Raw genomic sequence first — 17,831 nt, forward strand, 5'->3', positions numbered from 1 at the left:
AATTAATTATTATTTACATGCTGAAATGTCTTTCGGCGCTACCCATCAAAATATGAAAAGTAAGCAAAATGTGAACTAGTGCTACTACAACAAAACAAATTACATGAGTGAATTCCTCTTTAAGGCAAGTTATCATGAAGTGCGCTAACTTCATGCAAATAATAATTGCTAAATAAATCGGGATTCCATAACATTTCCTTCACTAAATAGAGTAAGATAGTCCGTGTTACTTAGTCTAGATCCATATTAATGAAGAGGCCATTACTCATACATGATCGGTAGATGGCAGTATCGTCACATTAAATTAATAACTCAGGCTCAAAAAGTGTTAGAACAATGGCATTTTCTTTACCTTGAACAAGATTTTTGACTGAATGTGATGAGCATAATGGCAAATGAATAACTGTAGAAGCATTTATTTTTCAGTCAACTTGGTATGCAGGGAGATTTACAATCACTGTTGTTGTCTGACAGACTTCCCAGTTGAAAAGGGGGGTTTTCAAAGTCCATGTGTGTGTGTCAGGGTTGTTATAGAAAGTCAAACATTCAATACCAATTAAATATTAGGTCTGATAATCCCAAATTGTGGAACAGACCCCATCTCCATCCTGTGGGAGTGCCATTTATCCTTTTGGCCGTACTAATCTCACCAGGCCTCTATTGTAAATCACTTTGATGTGGTAAGCTTGTCCTTCCTTGGGTGTGGACAAACTGTCCAGTGTGGATGGCATCATACTGATGTTTTTTTTGGCTGTTAAGTGGAGAGAGGTTTGTCTGAAAAAAGACTGAGTGTACCTAAGATGACCTTGTTGTGGAATGTAACTTTGCTGAGCTGTGTCCTCTACGCAGGTGTAGAGATCTTTGTACACACAAAAGGACAAAGGAAACATGCATACACTGTTTTTACGACAGATTTATAAAATCCTGCATGCCTGTTCCGACAAGGCTTTTTGTCTTAACTCAATCATCCTGAAATTGTATGCAACCCTAATTAACCCATATAATATAAAGATTTTGGTTAAGTTTTGAGAAGAAGTGGCAAAATAACTAAGAAATAGTTCGGTTATTGGTAGTGTGCTACATGGCTAATTTGACGTTAGTTGAATTATGCTTCACAAAGACTCAGGGTCTGCAACTTAGTTAGTGCAAATGCTGAATCAGCACTCATGCTCATTAATCAGCAAATTATTGAATAATAAAATCTAAAGTTAATGTACCTCTTGGAAGCAAATATGGTTTAGTGTGAAACAGTAGGTTTCTCCACAGTCCGTGTATCATCTGTTCATTCAATTATTCCATTTAATCTGGCAAACGAAAAACGAAAAAACAAGTCAGTATTTAATTTTTATCTCTGTTTTTCTGTATTCACCAAACATTGAAAAATGGTGTTTATTTTCCCATTAACAGCCCAAAATGGAAAATATAATAAACAAGGAAACCAAAACGAAATACTTAATCTAATTCTCATTTCCCGTTATCGAAATTAGCCGCACCTTTTTTTCAGTGCGCAAATACACTAACATTTACGGTAATCATACTGAACCCGCTCTGACTGTGGGTCAGTGTGGCATCAGAATCATGAAACATACGAGACTTTTACAGTCATATTCCCGGCAGTAGAGTAACATCATGGTGATAGGCCCTGGTGCAGATATTTTTTTTGTGCCCCGAAACACAAGCGCACACTCGTGCGCACTGCACGCACACACACATGCGCTTGGACACAGGCACAGCCACTGTATTACAAAATAATAGCCGGGTTTCAATTAACCGCAGTCAGTATCACACTGATGATCGCCATGGCTCCGGTGCAGCAAAAAAATAAAAATTAGGCTATGACTTGAAATTCAAACTTTCTGTCGTAAAATATGCAGAGGAAAACTCGGGAGAAGCAGCTGCTAGATGTTTCTCTGTCGACCCCAAGAAAGTGAGAGATGGTGAAAAAATCAAACTGAGCTTCAGCGGCTGTCTGAGGAGGACAGCAACAGGGCCAGGCTGCCTGCTGGAGGGAGGAAGAAGGCTAACGAGGAGCCTGAGATAAACATGCAGGAATTAGTTTTCAGCAAACGGGCACGCCACGAGAGAGTGTCCCACAAAATGATCAGTGCGAAACAAATGTAAGCCACCGTGAGTGACAGCAGAGATGAGGAGTTTGCAGCGAGTGCTGGTTGGCTGAATCGTTTCCTCCGCAACAACTTCACTTGCAGAAGACGCACAACTATTGTCCAGAAGGATGCCAGAGAATTCACAGAGAAGCTGGAGAAGTTTGTGACATTTTCATCCCAGATTTTTAAGAGGAAGGAATTAAACGCCTGGTCCCAAATAAACGCCTGGTCTGCTCAGTGATTGAAACAAATAAACGCCCCGGCTATTATTTGGTATTGTACGGTATGATAACTCTTCCGGCCCAGGGAGAGAGACATGCATCACAGTACTCAGCTGCAGACACATCAGAGAGGTGACGAGACGCGACTCATCATGACTGACAGGCATCAAGGCCACTCAGCGTTACCTTACCGACCCGCCCCCAGCTATTTCATTCACAAAAACAGGGCCTGCGGCAATTCCGGACAGCTGTTTTTTTTTCTTTTTTTTTTTCCTTCCTTCATGGGCCCCTGACGAAGTCTGGGCCCCGGTGCAGCTGCACCAGTTGCACCGCCAATACTTATACCACTGATTCCCGGTAATAAACTGAAGGTATCACGAAGGATCCTTCCGGATTTCAAGGTAAAAGACAACGTGAGAAAAAACAACAACAACAAAAAGACATTGTTTCCATAAATACTCCAAGATTCATATATTGCCAAACTAAGTACTTCCTACAATTCTTGTATAACTAGTACTGTGTACTTTTCGAGTAATACTTTGTCAAAATCCTTATCAGAGAACAAGATTAAGGATATTTCACCCAACTTTGACGTGGAATAAACAACTTATTTTCAATAAGGAGTCCAAGATTCATTTACTACCGAACTTAACACTCCCTAGACTACTTGCATGAATAATATGAAGTACTTTTACTGTGCACTTTTCGAGTAATACTTTGTCAAAATCCTTAACAGAGAACAAGAATAAGTAATTTTTGCCCAAATTTGATGTATAAATGTACTTGTAACAGAGTATCATTAGACTGTGGTGTTACTACTTGTTAAGTAAAAGATCAAAGTATTTCCTCCAACAGTGTGAAAATCTGAAACTTGGATTCATGAGTAGGTCTTTTTCCAGTCATAACAACACCCCAAGCATATAAAGCCATGGATACAACTTGAAGTGAGCTGACCGTCAGCCAGCAAAAATTGACTGTGGTTGACTAGGAGCAGAAGGAAACAGTTGAGATAGATGTGCCAATACTTGCTGACAGCAACATCAGCAAGACAGAGCACAAAAAGATCAAGAAGCACCAGGAGTTTGAAGGAACAACTTGAACAGATGTAGAAGGTGTAGACCAAAAAGGTCCCGGTGGTGCTAGGAGCGTTGGGAGTTGTGCCCCCCAAACTGGGAGAGAAGCTCAATCACTTTCCAGGTCCAACATCAGGGCAGAACCCTCAAATACAAGCTTGAGAAAAAAGAAAAAAATCCAAGAAAGACATACACTAATTACCCACATGGGGCTGAGAGGGAGGTTTTGTAATGATTACACATTCATAATACATCAATAATAACATACTTTTAATCTTGTAAATCTATCACTATGAAATCATTCGCTTTATTAATTATGATTTCACAACATGATAGAAGTGCAATGTACATTTTTAATGACGTGCTAGTCATGAATCCAAGTTTCCGATTTTCACACTGTTGGAGGAAATACTCAGATCTTTGACTTAACAAAAAGGGAGCAACACCACAGTCTAATGTTACTCTGTCACACGTACATTTATACATCAAATGTGGGCAAAAATACTTAATCTCGCTCTCTGTTAAGGATTTTGACACATGGTTACTCAAAAAGTACACAGTAAAAGTACTTCATATTATGCATGCAAGTAGTCTAGGGAGTGCTAAGTTCAGCAGTATATTAATCTTGAACTTATGGAAACAATGTTTATTTTTCCCCATGTCGTCCTTTACTTTGAAATCCGGAAGGATCCTTCGTGATCCCTTCAGTTTATTTCCGGGAATAATTACTGTAAAAGTCTCGTATGTATCATGAGTCTGATTGTGAGACTGCAGAATGACCCAGTCAGAGCGGGTTCAGTACGATTACCATAAATGTTAGTGCATTTGCGCACTGAAAAAAAGGTGCGGCTGATTTGACCAAGCAAACGCGAACAACGGCTGGCTGACTGCAGTATATTACGCAACCAAAGATTTTTTCTTTCCCCAAAGCTTTATTGAAAACGTAATTAGCGACCAAAGCTACCAGACTATACATTGAGCATGCGCAAAGCGTGGCCACACAGCAGAAATGTACTGTGGGAAATGGTATTACAGTAACGGAAAATGGAAATTTGATTCATTATTTCGTTTTGGTTTCCTTGTTTATTATATTTTCCATTTTGGGCTGAAAATAGGAAAATGTACACCAGTTTTCCATGTTTGGTGCATACAGAAAAACAGAAAAACAAAATATTGATTAGTTTTTTCGTTTTTCATTTGCCAGATTAAATGGAATAATTGAATGATCAGATGATACACGGACCCTCCACCTACACTTTTCTTAAAGTAAAACTCTCGCCAAAAATCAACCGAGGCTTTATTTGTGATTAAATATGAGTCAAACCTTCGTGTAAAAGCATAATTACGAGGAAAGAGGCACTTTTAAGATTTACCGTAGTTCGAAAACGCAACTACGGTAAATCTTAAAAGTGCCTCTTTCATTGTAATTATGCATTTACACGAAGGTTTGACTCATATTCGAACACAAATAAAGCCTTGGTTGCTTTTTGGCGAGAGTTTCACTTTAATCACTTTAACACACTTCTCATCTGTGTGCAGCTCTCATGTGTCTGACCCACTTATAGCATATGATTCTTTCAGTAATTCCACCTGGAAAAATCCTTTCTCTTTTCGAAAAATACAACTTGTGAATTACGAATTTAAGGATGACCGTCGATCTGGATCAGATGGCATTAGAGACTAGAGACTTGTTGAAATAGTTGCTCATACTTTAATGTAACCACTTTGTGACTTATTTAACCCCTTGTTATCACCTGGTGACCACCCTTCCACCTGGAAATGTGCCATAGTTACTCCACTTCATAAGGGAGGTGGCCACCATGTCAACAAAAATTACCGTCCAATATCTATTGCCAACTCTAAAACTATGCTTAAGCTTAATCAGTTTACAAAACTATGTTGCTGATTCTAATATTATATCTCTGCATCAGTCTGGCTTTAGACATAAATTCTCAACAACTGCTGTTAATTTAAAGTTTACAAATTACTGACTACCTTTATTCCATTGGTGTGTCTCAGGATATTTTACTTTGAGGTTGATCTGCTATAAAGACATGAATCAAACCAATCTGATTATAAAAATGTTGAGAAGGGAGAACAAAAGAGTAATCACCTGGACCATTTGTATATTTTCCATATTTATTAATGACCTTCCTTAATGTTGTTCTGACTATCAATTACATCTACATACTGACATCACCGTAATACATCTAGAGTAAACATAACTGTAATTGAGAGATAACGTACAATGTGAATTTGCCTCTCTTCGGACAGTACAGTCGTGATTTAAAGTTTCCATCAACTTATAAAGACCATGTATATCATGGCAGTCTTGAGTGGAACACATACTACTTCAAGAAGTTTTTTTTCAAATAATGAATTCATCATGAGTCTTTTCTGACCGAATCTGATTGATAACTGCTGGTGACTTGATAGAGCCATTAGACCATAGGCGGCGCCAGTAAGAGGCTAGGGGAAGCTTATCTTCCCCAACAATTGTCACAGAAAAAAAAGTCCCCAAATAAAATCATGATTTTTATTTTATGTTTCAAATTTTATTTTAAGATGAGGTTAGTGAGACATAAAAACACACACTTTCAAGGTATTATTTATTATTATTTTTTAATTAATATATAAAAGATGGTATTTGATAGGCACAGGCTATCTGCGTCATTCTGTACGTACGTAGCGTAGAAGCCTACTGTTTCACCTCGCTAGCTATTTACAGACAGCATGAAGAGAAAGCAGCCTGGGAAAAGCGACATAATACATTTTTTAAAAGTCAGAATAAAAAATGACTGACTGGACCCCTCAAACGAGACCCCTCCGGATCTTATCGAGGCTCACATGCTGGAAGACGTTGAGAACTGCAGCGGCACTTCAGCAGACCAGGCTCCCAACACCTCCCGCCTTCCAAGCTCCGACACCGGCCAACTCCCCCCTCACACAAGCCGACTCCCCCCCGACACCGGCCTTGCTCCAGACACCAGCCGCCTCCCTCCAGACACCGGCCTCGGTCCAGACACCGGCCACCTCCCCCCTGACACCAGCCACCTCCCCCCGACACCGGCCTTGCGCCGTCTCTCTGCAGACTCCGGCTGCCCTCCACATCTCTTATATCCTGTCATTGACACACTTGTTGGAGCCTGTAACAAACGCTTCTCAGAGGAATCAATACAAATTGCAAAAAGTGTAGACGCTGTGTTGAGGTGTGATGCTGATGGAGCTGCCGGACTGATAAAGCAATATTCTTCAACCCTCTCCATCAATGCTGATCTTGCACACGTTGAAAAGGTCATGGTGAAAATTAGTTTGCGTGATGTCACTCTGGAAAATCTCAGAGCCGCTGCCTTGACTGGATTTCACCCAAACTTCACAATAGTGCTTTAATTGGCACTGTCTCTTTCAGTTGGGTCGGCGACGTGTGAGCGTTCATTCTCAGCTATGCTCCGGGTCTCCAACTGGATGAGGACAACTATGGCCCAGCAGGGACTGTCCTGTCTTTCGCTTCTCTACATCGAGAGTGACATTACTAAGAGGATTAAGGATTGAGGAAATTGTTGACAAATACAAGATAAAGGCCCCGTGGCAACTGTTCATTAAGGTTAGACAATTAATTTATTAGGCTACTAATTAATAATTACTTCTGGGCTACAACAGCACAATGAGTAGAGAATTGATAGAATTATTCTGCCGCGACATCTCAGTTTGATGAACATCAGCGATAATATAGGCCTATGTATCTGCCTGACTGAGGTTAAAGGTTTTTTTTTTTTTGTCCCATAGCTTCCCCATATGTCCTGCCCTAGTGCCGCCTATGCATTAGACTCAGCCACAAACACAGCAATGGGAAAGTCTAAGGAGCTCAGCATTGATCTTTAAAAGCACATTATTGATTTGAACAAGTCAGAAGCAGGACCTTAAAGCTCGACTGAAGTTTGCTGCTGATCACGTGGACAAAGAAGAAACCGTGAGGAAAACAGAAGAAACAAAAATGTAGTTGTTTGGCCACAATGAGCAGCAATATAATTTGAGGTGAGAAGGTGAACCACTGACACCATACCTACTGTTAAGCATGGTGCTGGTAATATTACACTGTGGGGCTGTGTTGCTGCCAGTGGATCTGCTGCTCTAAAAAAAGTTAATTGAACAATTAAGAAACTCCTCCAAATTCTTCAGGGAAACCTAAGATCATCAGCAAGAAGTTTGAGCCTTGGTTAGGTGGTGTTTCAACAGGACAATGATACCAAACACACATCAGAAGTGGTAAAGGAGTGGCGGAATCAGGCTAGAATCGAGGTTTCTGAATGGCCTTCCCAAAGTCCTGACTTGAACCCTATCAGAACATGTAGACTGTGCTGAAGAAACAAGTCTGTGCTTCACCGATTCTGTCAAGAGGAGTGGTTAAAATTCAGCCAGAGGACGACCAGAAGCTTGTGGATGATTATCAAACAAATCTAATTGAGTTGAAAATGACCAAGGGACATTTAACCAATTATTAGATATACTGTATGTATATTTTATATACATACCAGCAGATAAGGTCAGATTTTCATAGGACCATTAAAAACTTCACTTCATGAATGTTTTTTATGAAAAGTAGTTTGTGTTCCTCTCATCACATCACATTACCTGTAGGTCTATACCTATGCCTGTATGTATGCATCTAACACCTGTGTGTGGACATTTGAATGAATACATTTAATTTGTGGTGGAATGGCTAATAACAGTGATTATCCTTCTCTGGTAATGTTTTTGTATTTCAGTTGTAGTAAAACGATGAAGTAGTTATTGTAGCAAATGGCAGATTGTGTACATATTTTTGTACCGTATTTTCAGGACTATAAGTCGCTTTGGAGTATAAATTGCATAAATCAAAAAATGCATCATGAAGAGAAAAAAAAAAAACATATACAAGCTACACCTGACTATAAGTTGCATTTATTTAGAAATGTATTTCATAAAATCCAAGACCAGGAACATACATTTAATCTGGAAAGGCAAGTAATTCAACTATACAGTAGCACAGAGAACAACAGGCTGAACAGTTGTCCGGTATTTTAACATAACACATTAACAGTTATTCAGCTACACAATAGCATAAAAAACATACATGGGAGGCTTAATAGGCTGAATTAGCATAACAAGCCAGCGAGTCCAACAAGCAGTTCACCGGTAAGTTGTCACAAGCCTAGCGTGCCCTCTCGCGGCTGTAGACGGTAATGTTTACGCCTTGGTTCATGTCAGTCAGTATGAATTAATATATAAGTTGCACCTGCCTATAAATCGCAGGACCAGCCAAACTATGAAAAAAGAGTGCGACTTATAGTCTGGAAAATACAGTAATGCCTCATTCATATCCCATCAGTCCCCCTATTCATTTCTGAAAGTTGGAAAGAATCGACTTTTGTAGAAGCGCAACCCAACGTCACACTGTGGTGGCCAATGTCATTAGCTAGCAATCAGAACGGATGCCTGACAGCCTTGGTGTTTAAGTTGTTTACACAAAATGTATGTAATAACATAACTAATCCTATAACTCTATCGAGTGGTGTCCACTTCTCTAATATTTGGGTGGAAGTTTTTTTGTGTTTTTTGTGTATGCATTGATTTAAAAAAAACATGTTATGTGTCAAGCTGAAACAGATATTGTCATATGGACCAAAGAAAGACATGCAGAAACATTTTGAGGTCTGCCAAATTGTTCAAATTGAGTTACTATTTTGTTGCTTGGTGTCTAAACAACATCGTGTGACATACTCTGTTGCTCCTAAGCCAGGAGTCAGAAATCAGGTGGTATGAAGACAGAGTTCACAGAGCAAACAATGATACACTACCAGCTGTGTCCTCCCATACCAATCAATCAATCAATCAATCAAGCAATCAATCAATCAATCAATCAATCAATCAATATCCTTTATTTAACCAGGTAAAAACTCGTTGAGATTTAAAACCTCTTTTTCAAAAGTGACCTTGCCAAGATGACAGCACAAAAGCAGAATGGTTACACCAAACACACAAAATATTTTATTTTGTGTGTTTGGTGTAACCATTCTGCTTTTGTGCTGTCATCTTGGCAAGTTTACAAATAAAATATGATCACACACTACAGGAAAAGCAAGAGTGGGTTTACATGATTACACAGTGCAATGAGGAGATCCATTTTAGCTTATTTCTCTCTCTTTTATAATTGTCTTGAAATCCTCCAGAGCTACGAGATGTGTCAATTTCAAGTCCTTTGCACATCACTCCAGATAGACGGGGCAGAACATTTAAAAGCCTTTTTGCCCAGTTCAGTTCACAATCATAAACCAGATCATAATCCCTCACTTAACAGAGGGAAACACTCACAGGAGCACAAATGCTCACACTGTCAAAATTGATTTGAACAGATTGGGGTGAGACCAGCAAAAATGACAATATTCCTCTGTTTCAGTTGTAAAGTAAACATTGCTTATCTGTCCTGTTCTCTTTTGTGTCTTCAGATCCTCCTTCCATCGTGAAGCTGAAGGAGCCAGAGCGACGCCACGACACATGTATCGAGTTTACTGTCCGAGGTTCACCACACCCAACCTTACGCTGGTTCTATAAAGATAAGGTGAACTGACTAATCCAGCAGTGTCACTCTCAAGTACAATTTAGATTTTCACGTTATGCTGTGCTTAAGTATCATTTGTTTCCCTGTGTACAATTAAATTCTGTCTAAGAAATACATCATGGAGAAACAAGTGAAAATTGTTTTTTTTAACTATTGCAATTCTAAGGCTGCAGGAAAAAAGATTGGGCAGTTACAGATTCTAATGAGCTCAAGTTTTGAGATAACTGTCTAGTGACTGAAGTTTAACTTCCATTAATAAAACCCAAAAATAAGTCTCCAGACTGGGTACATTTTCAAGGTGTCCCCCTTACAGCTGTTACACTGGATGCTTGTGTACTGCATGGAGGCTGCGTTTCTGAGCTGCTGCAGCTGCTCACTCACCTGTTTGTGTTCACATAGGCAGGATTGCAGTGCAGTACCTGCCTGAAGCATCCTTTACATGGAGTTTGTATTTGATAATTATCAATAAATATGATGATGTGGAAAAAAGAGATAGGGAGGAAGAGAAAAAAAGGGTGCACAGAAAGAAATGCTGCTCTTCACCTGTTATATGTACTCTCTTCATGTCTGTGACATATTCTACAGATAGAGCCATTAAGTTTGGTATGATGTTGATATGACTGTCTACAGGTTGTTTCCAGGTCTATTTTACCGAGAACCGCGCATTTGTCATAGTAGAGCACCTTTATGAGTCAGTGTTGTTGCCCTAATTTATTAAAATGGACGCTGAAATGAAGTGCAAGATGTAACACCACCAAGCACCCAGGAGGACCGGTGTTGCACTGTTGCCCAGAAATAATTTGAGCCATTCTCTCGCTCAATGTTTTATTATTACCAATAACATTTAGCAAGTCTAGAAGAGCCGTACAACTGCATTATTTGGGCCCCATTCAAGTTAGCTGGGCACTCAACTGGAAGTCACCCAGCTCCGTCGGCAGAGTGCGCACACTTTATTGGCCACACGACACGGAAGATCCAGGTATTTTATAGACGGGAAGCTTTGTGTCCAGTATCAATAGGTCCATGAACACCACAAACACAAGCTGCTTACCCATCCAGTCTGGCCTGTTTGATAGCAACTGTGCGATAAATCAAAAGTATGTAGCACTTCTAGGGACTGTTTATTTATAATCGACTGTTACGATTTTTTTATAGGTTATCAGGGCCTGAAGGTCTCGACCTATTGTTTTTGTAGTGACGACTTTTTTGTCCCAAATGATGGCATTTTTCACTGCCTGAACATACTGCATCAACTCATCCAACTTGGAATATAGGTCACACCTACCGAACAATGTTATAATCTATTGTCGTTGTCAATTTCCACCACTAGGTGGCGCTATAAATCAAGGAAAGTGCGTTTTGACTTATAACTCCCATATACTTTATCGCACATTCAAAAACCATACCGCTGTACACGCATACATGACTTATAACTCCCATATACTTTATCGCACATTCAAAAACCTTATATCAGCACGTTTAGTGAATTATGCTAAAAAACGCCAGTTTCCGCATCCGTTTTTTTCCGCTAATTTTTTAAATGTTGCAAACCTACTTTTTAGAACTCCTCCCAGCCGTTTTCACCAATTTGCAGTTATTAAAACTATTTTGAGATTTCAAACAAAACTCTAGTTATTAAATAACAACTTCCTGCAGATTTTGTTCCAAACGAAAGTGTCTTCATATTGGTGTGTCCGAATGACATGAAATTCAGGTTACTACTTCCCATGAGCCCCTAAGGCTCTGTGCAAACTTTTGACCTGCCAATTCTGGTCTCTTGTGAATGCAAATGTAGCTGCATGGTGCTAGGCTGTGAGCACAGGTCCCACCAGAGCCGGGATGGGCAACTTTGATGATAGAGAGGGCCACAAAATGTAGTCCTCACTGCCTGAGGGCCAGATTGTATTCATACACTTCCACCAATAAGATACTGTAACCCCATCATTCAATTAGCCAATTATAGCTACTAAAATTAATGAAAACAACACAATATATGCTGATAATCAAGTTTATTTTACCAACATTTCTATTTTTCATATTCAAATGTACGGTGGCCACCAGACGAATACAAAAGCCACTACACAAATACAAAAACCACAACAAGAATACAAAAGTCACAACACGAATACAAAAGTCACCAGACGAATTCAAAAGCCAAAACACAAATACAAAAGCCACAACACAAATACAAAAGCCACAACACAAATACAAAAGTCACCAGACGAATTCAAAAGCCAAAACACAAATACAAAAGCCACAACACAAATACAAAAGCCACAACACAAATACAAAAGTCACAACACAAATACAAAAGCCACAACACAAATACAAAAGCCACAACACAAATACAAAAGCCACAACACAAATACAAAAGCCACAACACAAATACAAAAGCCACAACACTAATACAAAAGCCACAACACGAATTCAAAAGTCACAACACAAATACAAAAGCCACCAGGCGAATACAAAAGCCACAACACAAATACAAAAGCCACCAGACGAATACAAAAGCTACAACACAAATACAAAAGCCACCAGACAAATACAAAAGCCACAACACAAATACAAAAGCCACCAGACGAATACAAAAGCCAGAACACAAATACAAACGTCACAACATGAATACAAAAGTCACAACACAAATACATAAGTCACAACACGAATACAAAAGTCACAACACAAATACAAAAGTCACAACACGAATACAAAAGTCACAACACAAATACCAAAGCCACAAAGCAAATACAAAAGTCACAACACAAATACCAAAGCCACAACACAAATACCAAAGCCACCAGACGAATACAAAAGCCACCAGACGAATACAAAAGCCACAACACAAATACAAAAGCCACCAGACGAATACAAAAGCTACAACACAAATACAAAAGCCACCAGACAAATACAAAAGCCACAACACAAATACAAAAGCCACAAGACGAATACAAAAGCCAGAACACAAATACAAACGTCACAACATGAATACAAAAATCACAACACAAATACATAAGTCACAACACGAATACAAAAGTCACAACACAAATACAAAAGTCACAACACGAATACAAAAGTCACAACACAAATACCAAAGCCACAACGCAAATACAAAAGTCACAACACAAATACCAAAGCCACCAGACGAATACAAAAGCCACCAGACGAATACAAAAGCCACTACACAAATACAAAAGCCACAACACAAATACAAAAGTCACAACACGAATACAAAAGCCACCAGACGAATTCAAAAGCCAAAACACGAATACAAAAGCCACAACACGAATACAAAAGTCACAACGCGAATACAAAAGCCACAACACGAATACAAAAGTCACAACGCAAATACAAAAGCCACCAGACGAATACAAAAGCCATCCAGACGAATACAAAAGCCACAACTCGAATACAAAAGCCACAACGCGAATACAAAAGCCACAACCTGATACAAAAGTCACAACACGAATACAAAAGTCACAACGCAAATACAAAAGCCACAACGGAAGTGAACTACAACGGAAGTGAACGGCAACGGTCCGAATGACATGAAATTCAGGTTACTACTTCCCATGAGCCCCTAAGGCTCTGTGCAAACTTTTGACCTGCCAATTCTGGTCTCTTGTGAATGCAAATGTAGCTGCATGGTGCTAGGCTGTGAGCACAGGTCCCACCAGAGCCGGGATGGGCAACTTTGATGATAGAGAGGGCCACAAAATGTAGTCCTCACTGCCTGAGGGCCAGATTGTATTCATACACTTCCACCAATAAGATACTGTAACCCCATCATTCAATTAGCCAATTATAGCTACTAAAATTAATGAAAACAACGCAATATATGCTGATAATCAAGTTTATTTTACCAACATTTCTATTTTTCATTTTCAAATGTACGGTGGCCCAGAGGTGTCAAGCCACAACACAAATACAAAAGCCACAACACGAATACAAAAAGCCACAACACGAATACAAAAGTCACAACACAAATACAAAAGCCACCAGACGAATACAAAAGCCACAACACAAATACAAAAGCCACCAGACGAATACAAAAGCCACTACACAAATACAAAAACCACAACAAGAATACAAAAGTCACAACACGAATACAAAAGCCACCAGACGAATTCAAAAGCCAAAACACGAATACAAAAGCCACCAGACGAATTCAAAAGCCAAAACGCGAATACAAAAGCCACCAGACGAATACAAAAGCCACAACGCGAATACAAAAGCCACAACGCGAATACAAAAGCCACAACACGAATACAAAAGCCACAACGCAAATACAAAAGCCACCAGACGAATACAAAAGCCACAACACAAATACAAAAGCCACCAGACGAATACAAAAGCCACCAGACGAATACAAAAGCCACCAGACGAATACAAAAGCCACTACACAAATACAAAAGCCACCAGACGAATACAAAAGCCACCAGACGAATACAAAAGCCACCAGACGAATACAAAAGCCACAACACAAATACAAAAGCCACCAGACGAATACAAAAGCCACAACACAAATACAAAAGCCACCAGACGAATACAAAAGCCACCAGACGAACACAAAAGCCACTACACAAATACAAAAACCACAACAAGAATACAAAAGTCACAACACGAATACAAAAGCCACCAGACGAATACAAAAGCCACCAGACGAATACAAAAGCCACTACACAAATACAAAAACCACAACAAGAATACAAAAGCCAAAACACGAATACAAAAGCCACCAGACGAATACAAAAGCCACAACGCGAATACAAAAGCCACAACGCGAATACAAAAGCCACAACACGAATACAAAAGCCACAACGCAAATACAAAAGCCACCAGACGAATACAAAAGCCACAACGCGAATACAAAAGCCACAACGCGAATACAAAAGCCACAACGCAAATACAAAAGCCATCCAGACGAATACAAAAGCCACAACGCGAATACAAAAGCCACAACGCGAATACAAAAGTCACAACACGAATACAAAAGCCACAACACGAATACAAAAGCCACAACGCAAATACAAAAGCCATCCAGACGAATACAAAAGCCACAACACAAATACAAAAGCCACCAGACGAATACAAAAGCCACAACACAAATACAAAAGCCACCAGACGAATACAAAAGCCACTACACAAATACAAAAACCACAACAAGAATACAAAAGTCACAACACGAATACAAAAGCCACCAGACGAATACAAAAGCCACTACACAAATACAAAAACCACAACAAGAATACAAAAGCCAAAACACGAATACAAAAGCCACCAGACGAATACAAAAGCCACAACGCGAATACAAAAGCCACAACGCGAATACAAAAGCCACAACACGAATACAAAAGCCGAAACGCAAATACAAAAGCCACCAGACGAATACAAAAGCCACTACACAAATACAAAAACCACAACAAGAATACAAAAGCCAAAACACGAATACAAAAGCCACCAGACGAATACAAAAGCCACAACGCGAATACAAAAGCCACAACGCGAATACAAAAGCCACAACACGAATACAAAAGCCGAAACGCAAATACAAAAGCCACCAGACGAATACAAAAGCCACAACGCGAATACAAAAGCCACAACGCGAATACAAAAGCCACAACGCAAATACAAAAGCCATCCAGACGAATACAAAAGCCACAACGCAAATACAAAAGCCATCCAGACGAATACAAAAGCCACAACGCGAATACAAAAGCCACAACGCGAATACAAAAGTCACAACACGAATACAAAAGCCACAACGCAAATACAAAAGCCACAACGGAAGTGAACTACAACGGAAGTGAACAGCAATGGATGTTGACAATGCGGTGGATTGTTGCTGCCATTTTAGGACCCGTTTGCCGGCTGTCTCTGGGCAACACAGAGTCCAACTACCTCGCAGACTGTTCTTCAAGCTCTCTCCTGATGTGTCCAAGTCTCTGTGTATCTGGTTCTGTCCCGGAGCTCCTGAGCTCGTTGTGTCTGGCTGGGAACGACACAACAAGCGAGAAAGCTGTTCTATGTTCTAAAGCTGTTCTATTGTTGTGCTAACTGGGGCTAATGGTCCTTGCTCGGCTCCCCGAAGCTTGTTAGCTTCGTACTATTCTACCACACTCCATACGCATACAGAGACCGGAGCTTGGGAGCTCCGGGACAGAAACAGATACACAGAGACTTGGACAAAACAGGAGAGAGCCTGGAGAAAAGTCAGCAAGGAAGTTGGACTCTGTGTTGCCCAGAGACAGCCGGCACACGGGTCCTAAAATGGCAGCAACAATCCGCCGCATTGTCAACATCCGTTGCCGTTCACTTCCGTTGAAGGTCACTTCAGTTGTGGGTCACTTCCGTTGTGGCTTTTGTATTTGTGTTGTGACTTTTGTATTTGTGTTGTGACTTTTGTATTTGTGTTGTGACTTTTGTATTTGTGTTGTGACTTTTGTATTCGTGTTGTGGGTTTTGTATTTGGCCTGACACCTCTGGGCCACCGTACAAATGCGTTTAATAATGGTTTTATTTAATAAACTTAACACAGAAACAAAACATGCAAATTTGTGATATACAGTTATTTCAGTGCAAAGACCTCTTGAAAATCATCAGTCAACAAATGTTAACAGATAACAATTGCATCAACAATAACAAAGTGCAAAAATAATAACAAATCTCTCATTGCTTCTTCACAAATGTGGCACAAATATCATGCCATACAAATAAGCATGCATTTATCTCAAAAGCCACTAAACCTCACCAACAGGTGGATCAGTGTAAAGTTATGAGATACTTGTGGCCTCTCCTGCTATATTTTTATGTTTATGTATTTATTTAATTATTTTTTTTCCATCTATATATATATAAAAGGCCTTTGAGATCCTCTACTGTCTGAGCCCAGCACATCATCACTTCCTCCTATTTGCCCCATGGATGCATGCTGTAGAGAGTTCCGGATGAGCAACATCTATGAAAATAAACAGCCACTGTTGCCGAGGTAATGTTTGAGGAGGTTTCCACCTGGTTCCAACCAGCTTTTGCTGTCATGCCAGCCAGAAACACACACTTTAGGGATTTCTGTAGTTTCAGGTGAGAGAGATGATTTAAAATAAAAACTGATGGCGACAGCGGGACAGGGATGGACATTAACGAGGACTGTACCATTTTCCAAAAATTAGCAACAACTGGGCATTCCCAAATAATTTCAAAAAGGTACCTACTGTCCCTGGAAATAAGTGTATAGTTTGGGTTATCTTTAAGTTTCACACTGTAAAGTTCAGGAGTCATATATGTTCAGTGAAATAAATTCAAATGGATCTATTGATGGTCGGGATTTCTGGATGACTGTTTAACTGTATCCCAGACACCATCCCATCTGAAGTCAGGGTTCAGGTCAGGGACATCTGCCCGCCAAGATGCATCCACTGGCAGAGTAACATATCAGTTTTTCAGGGAATAGCGATACAATTTAGACAGTTAACCCATGTTTTCATGGCTGTTCTTAGCTGCAGGTAGAAAAAAAAGTGGATTGTTACAAATTAAACCGGAATGTGAGTTCTTCAAAGAGTATAGGCTCCTGTCTTCTATGAATAACCGCATACAGGGTTGAAAGCTCTTTGAGCAGACCGGACCAACAGAGGGATGTCAGGAGTGAAACAGATAGATTGGCCGTCATACTGGATGGTCCCTTTGTGTCTTTCTGCAGACACCATCATGGCGATATCTCTGGAACAATGGATCCTGATCATGATAGGGCAAGGGTGGCCTGAGACTTCGATGTGCACGGTCAATTGAGATGGATTGGAATCCTTTAAAGAAACGAACCAGATCACTTCCTTCGATTGAC

General features: G+C 39.9%; 1 protein-coding gene across 2 annotated transcripts in view; it reads left to right on the forward strand.

Annotated features, from left to right (window-relative positions):
- The window catches only part of LOC115587316 (NT-3 growth factor receptor-like), a 246,202-nt gene that overhangs the window by 126,363 nt on the left and 102,008 nt on the right, over positions 1–17,831 (forward strand). For both annotated transcript variants that reach the window (XM_030427129.1, XM_030427130.1), the window contains exon 8: positions 9,885–9,997. In XM_030427129.1, the coding sequence (XP_030282989.1) occupies positions 9,885–9,997 (113 nt within the window). The remainder of the gene's footprint in view (positions 1–9,884; positions 9,998–17,831) is intronic.

Source organism: Sparus aurata, chromosome 8 (assembly GCF_900880675.1).
Source record: "Sparus aurata chromosome 8, fSpaAur1.1, whole genome shotgun sequence".
Lineage (NCBI taxonomy): Eukaryota > Metazoa > Chordata > Actinopteri > Spariformes > Sparidae > Sparus > Sparus aurata.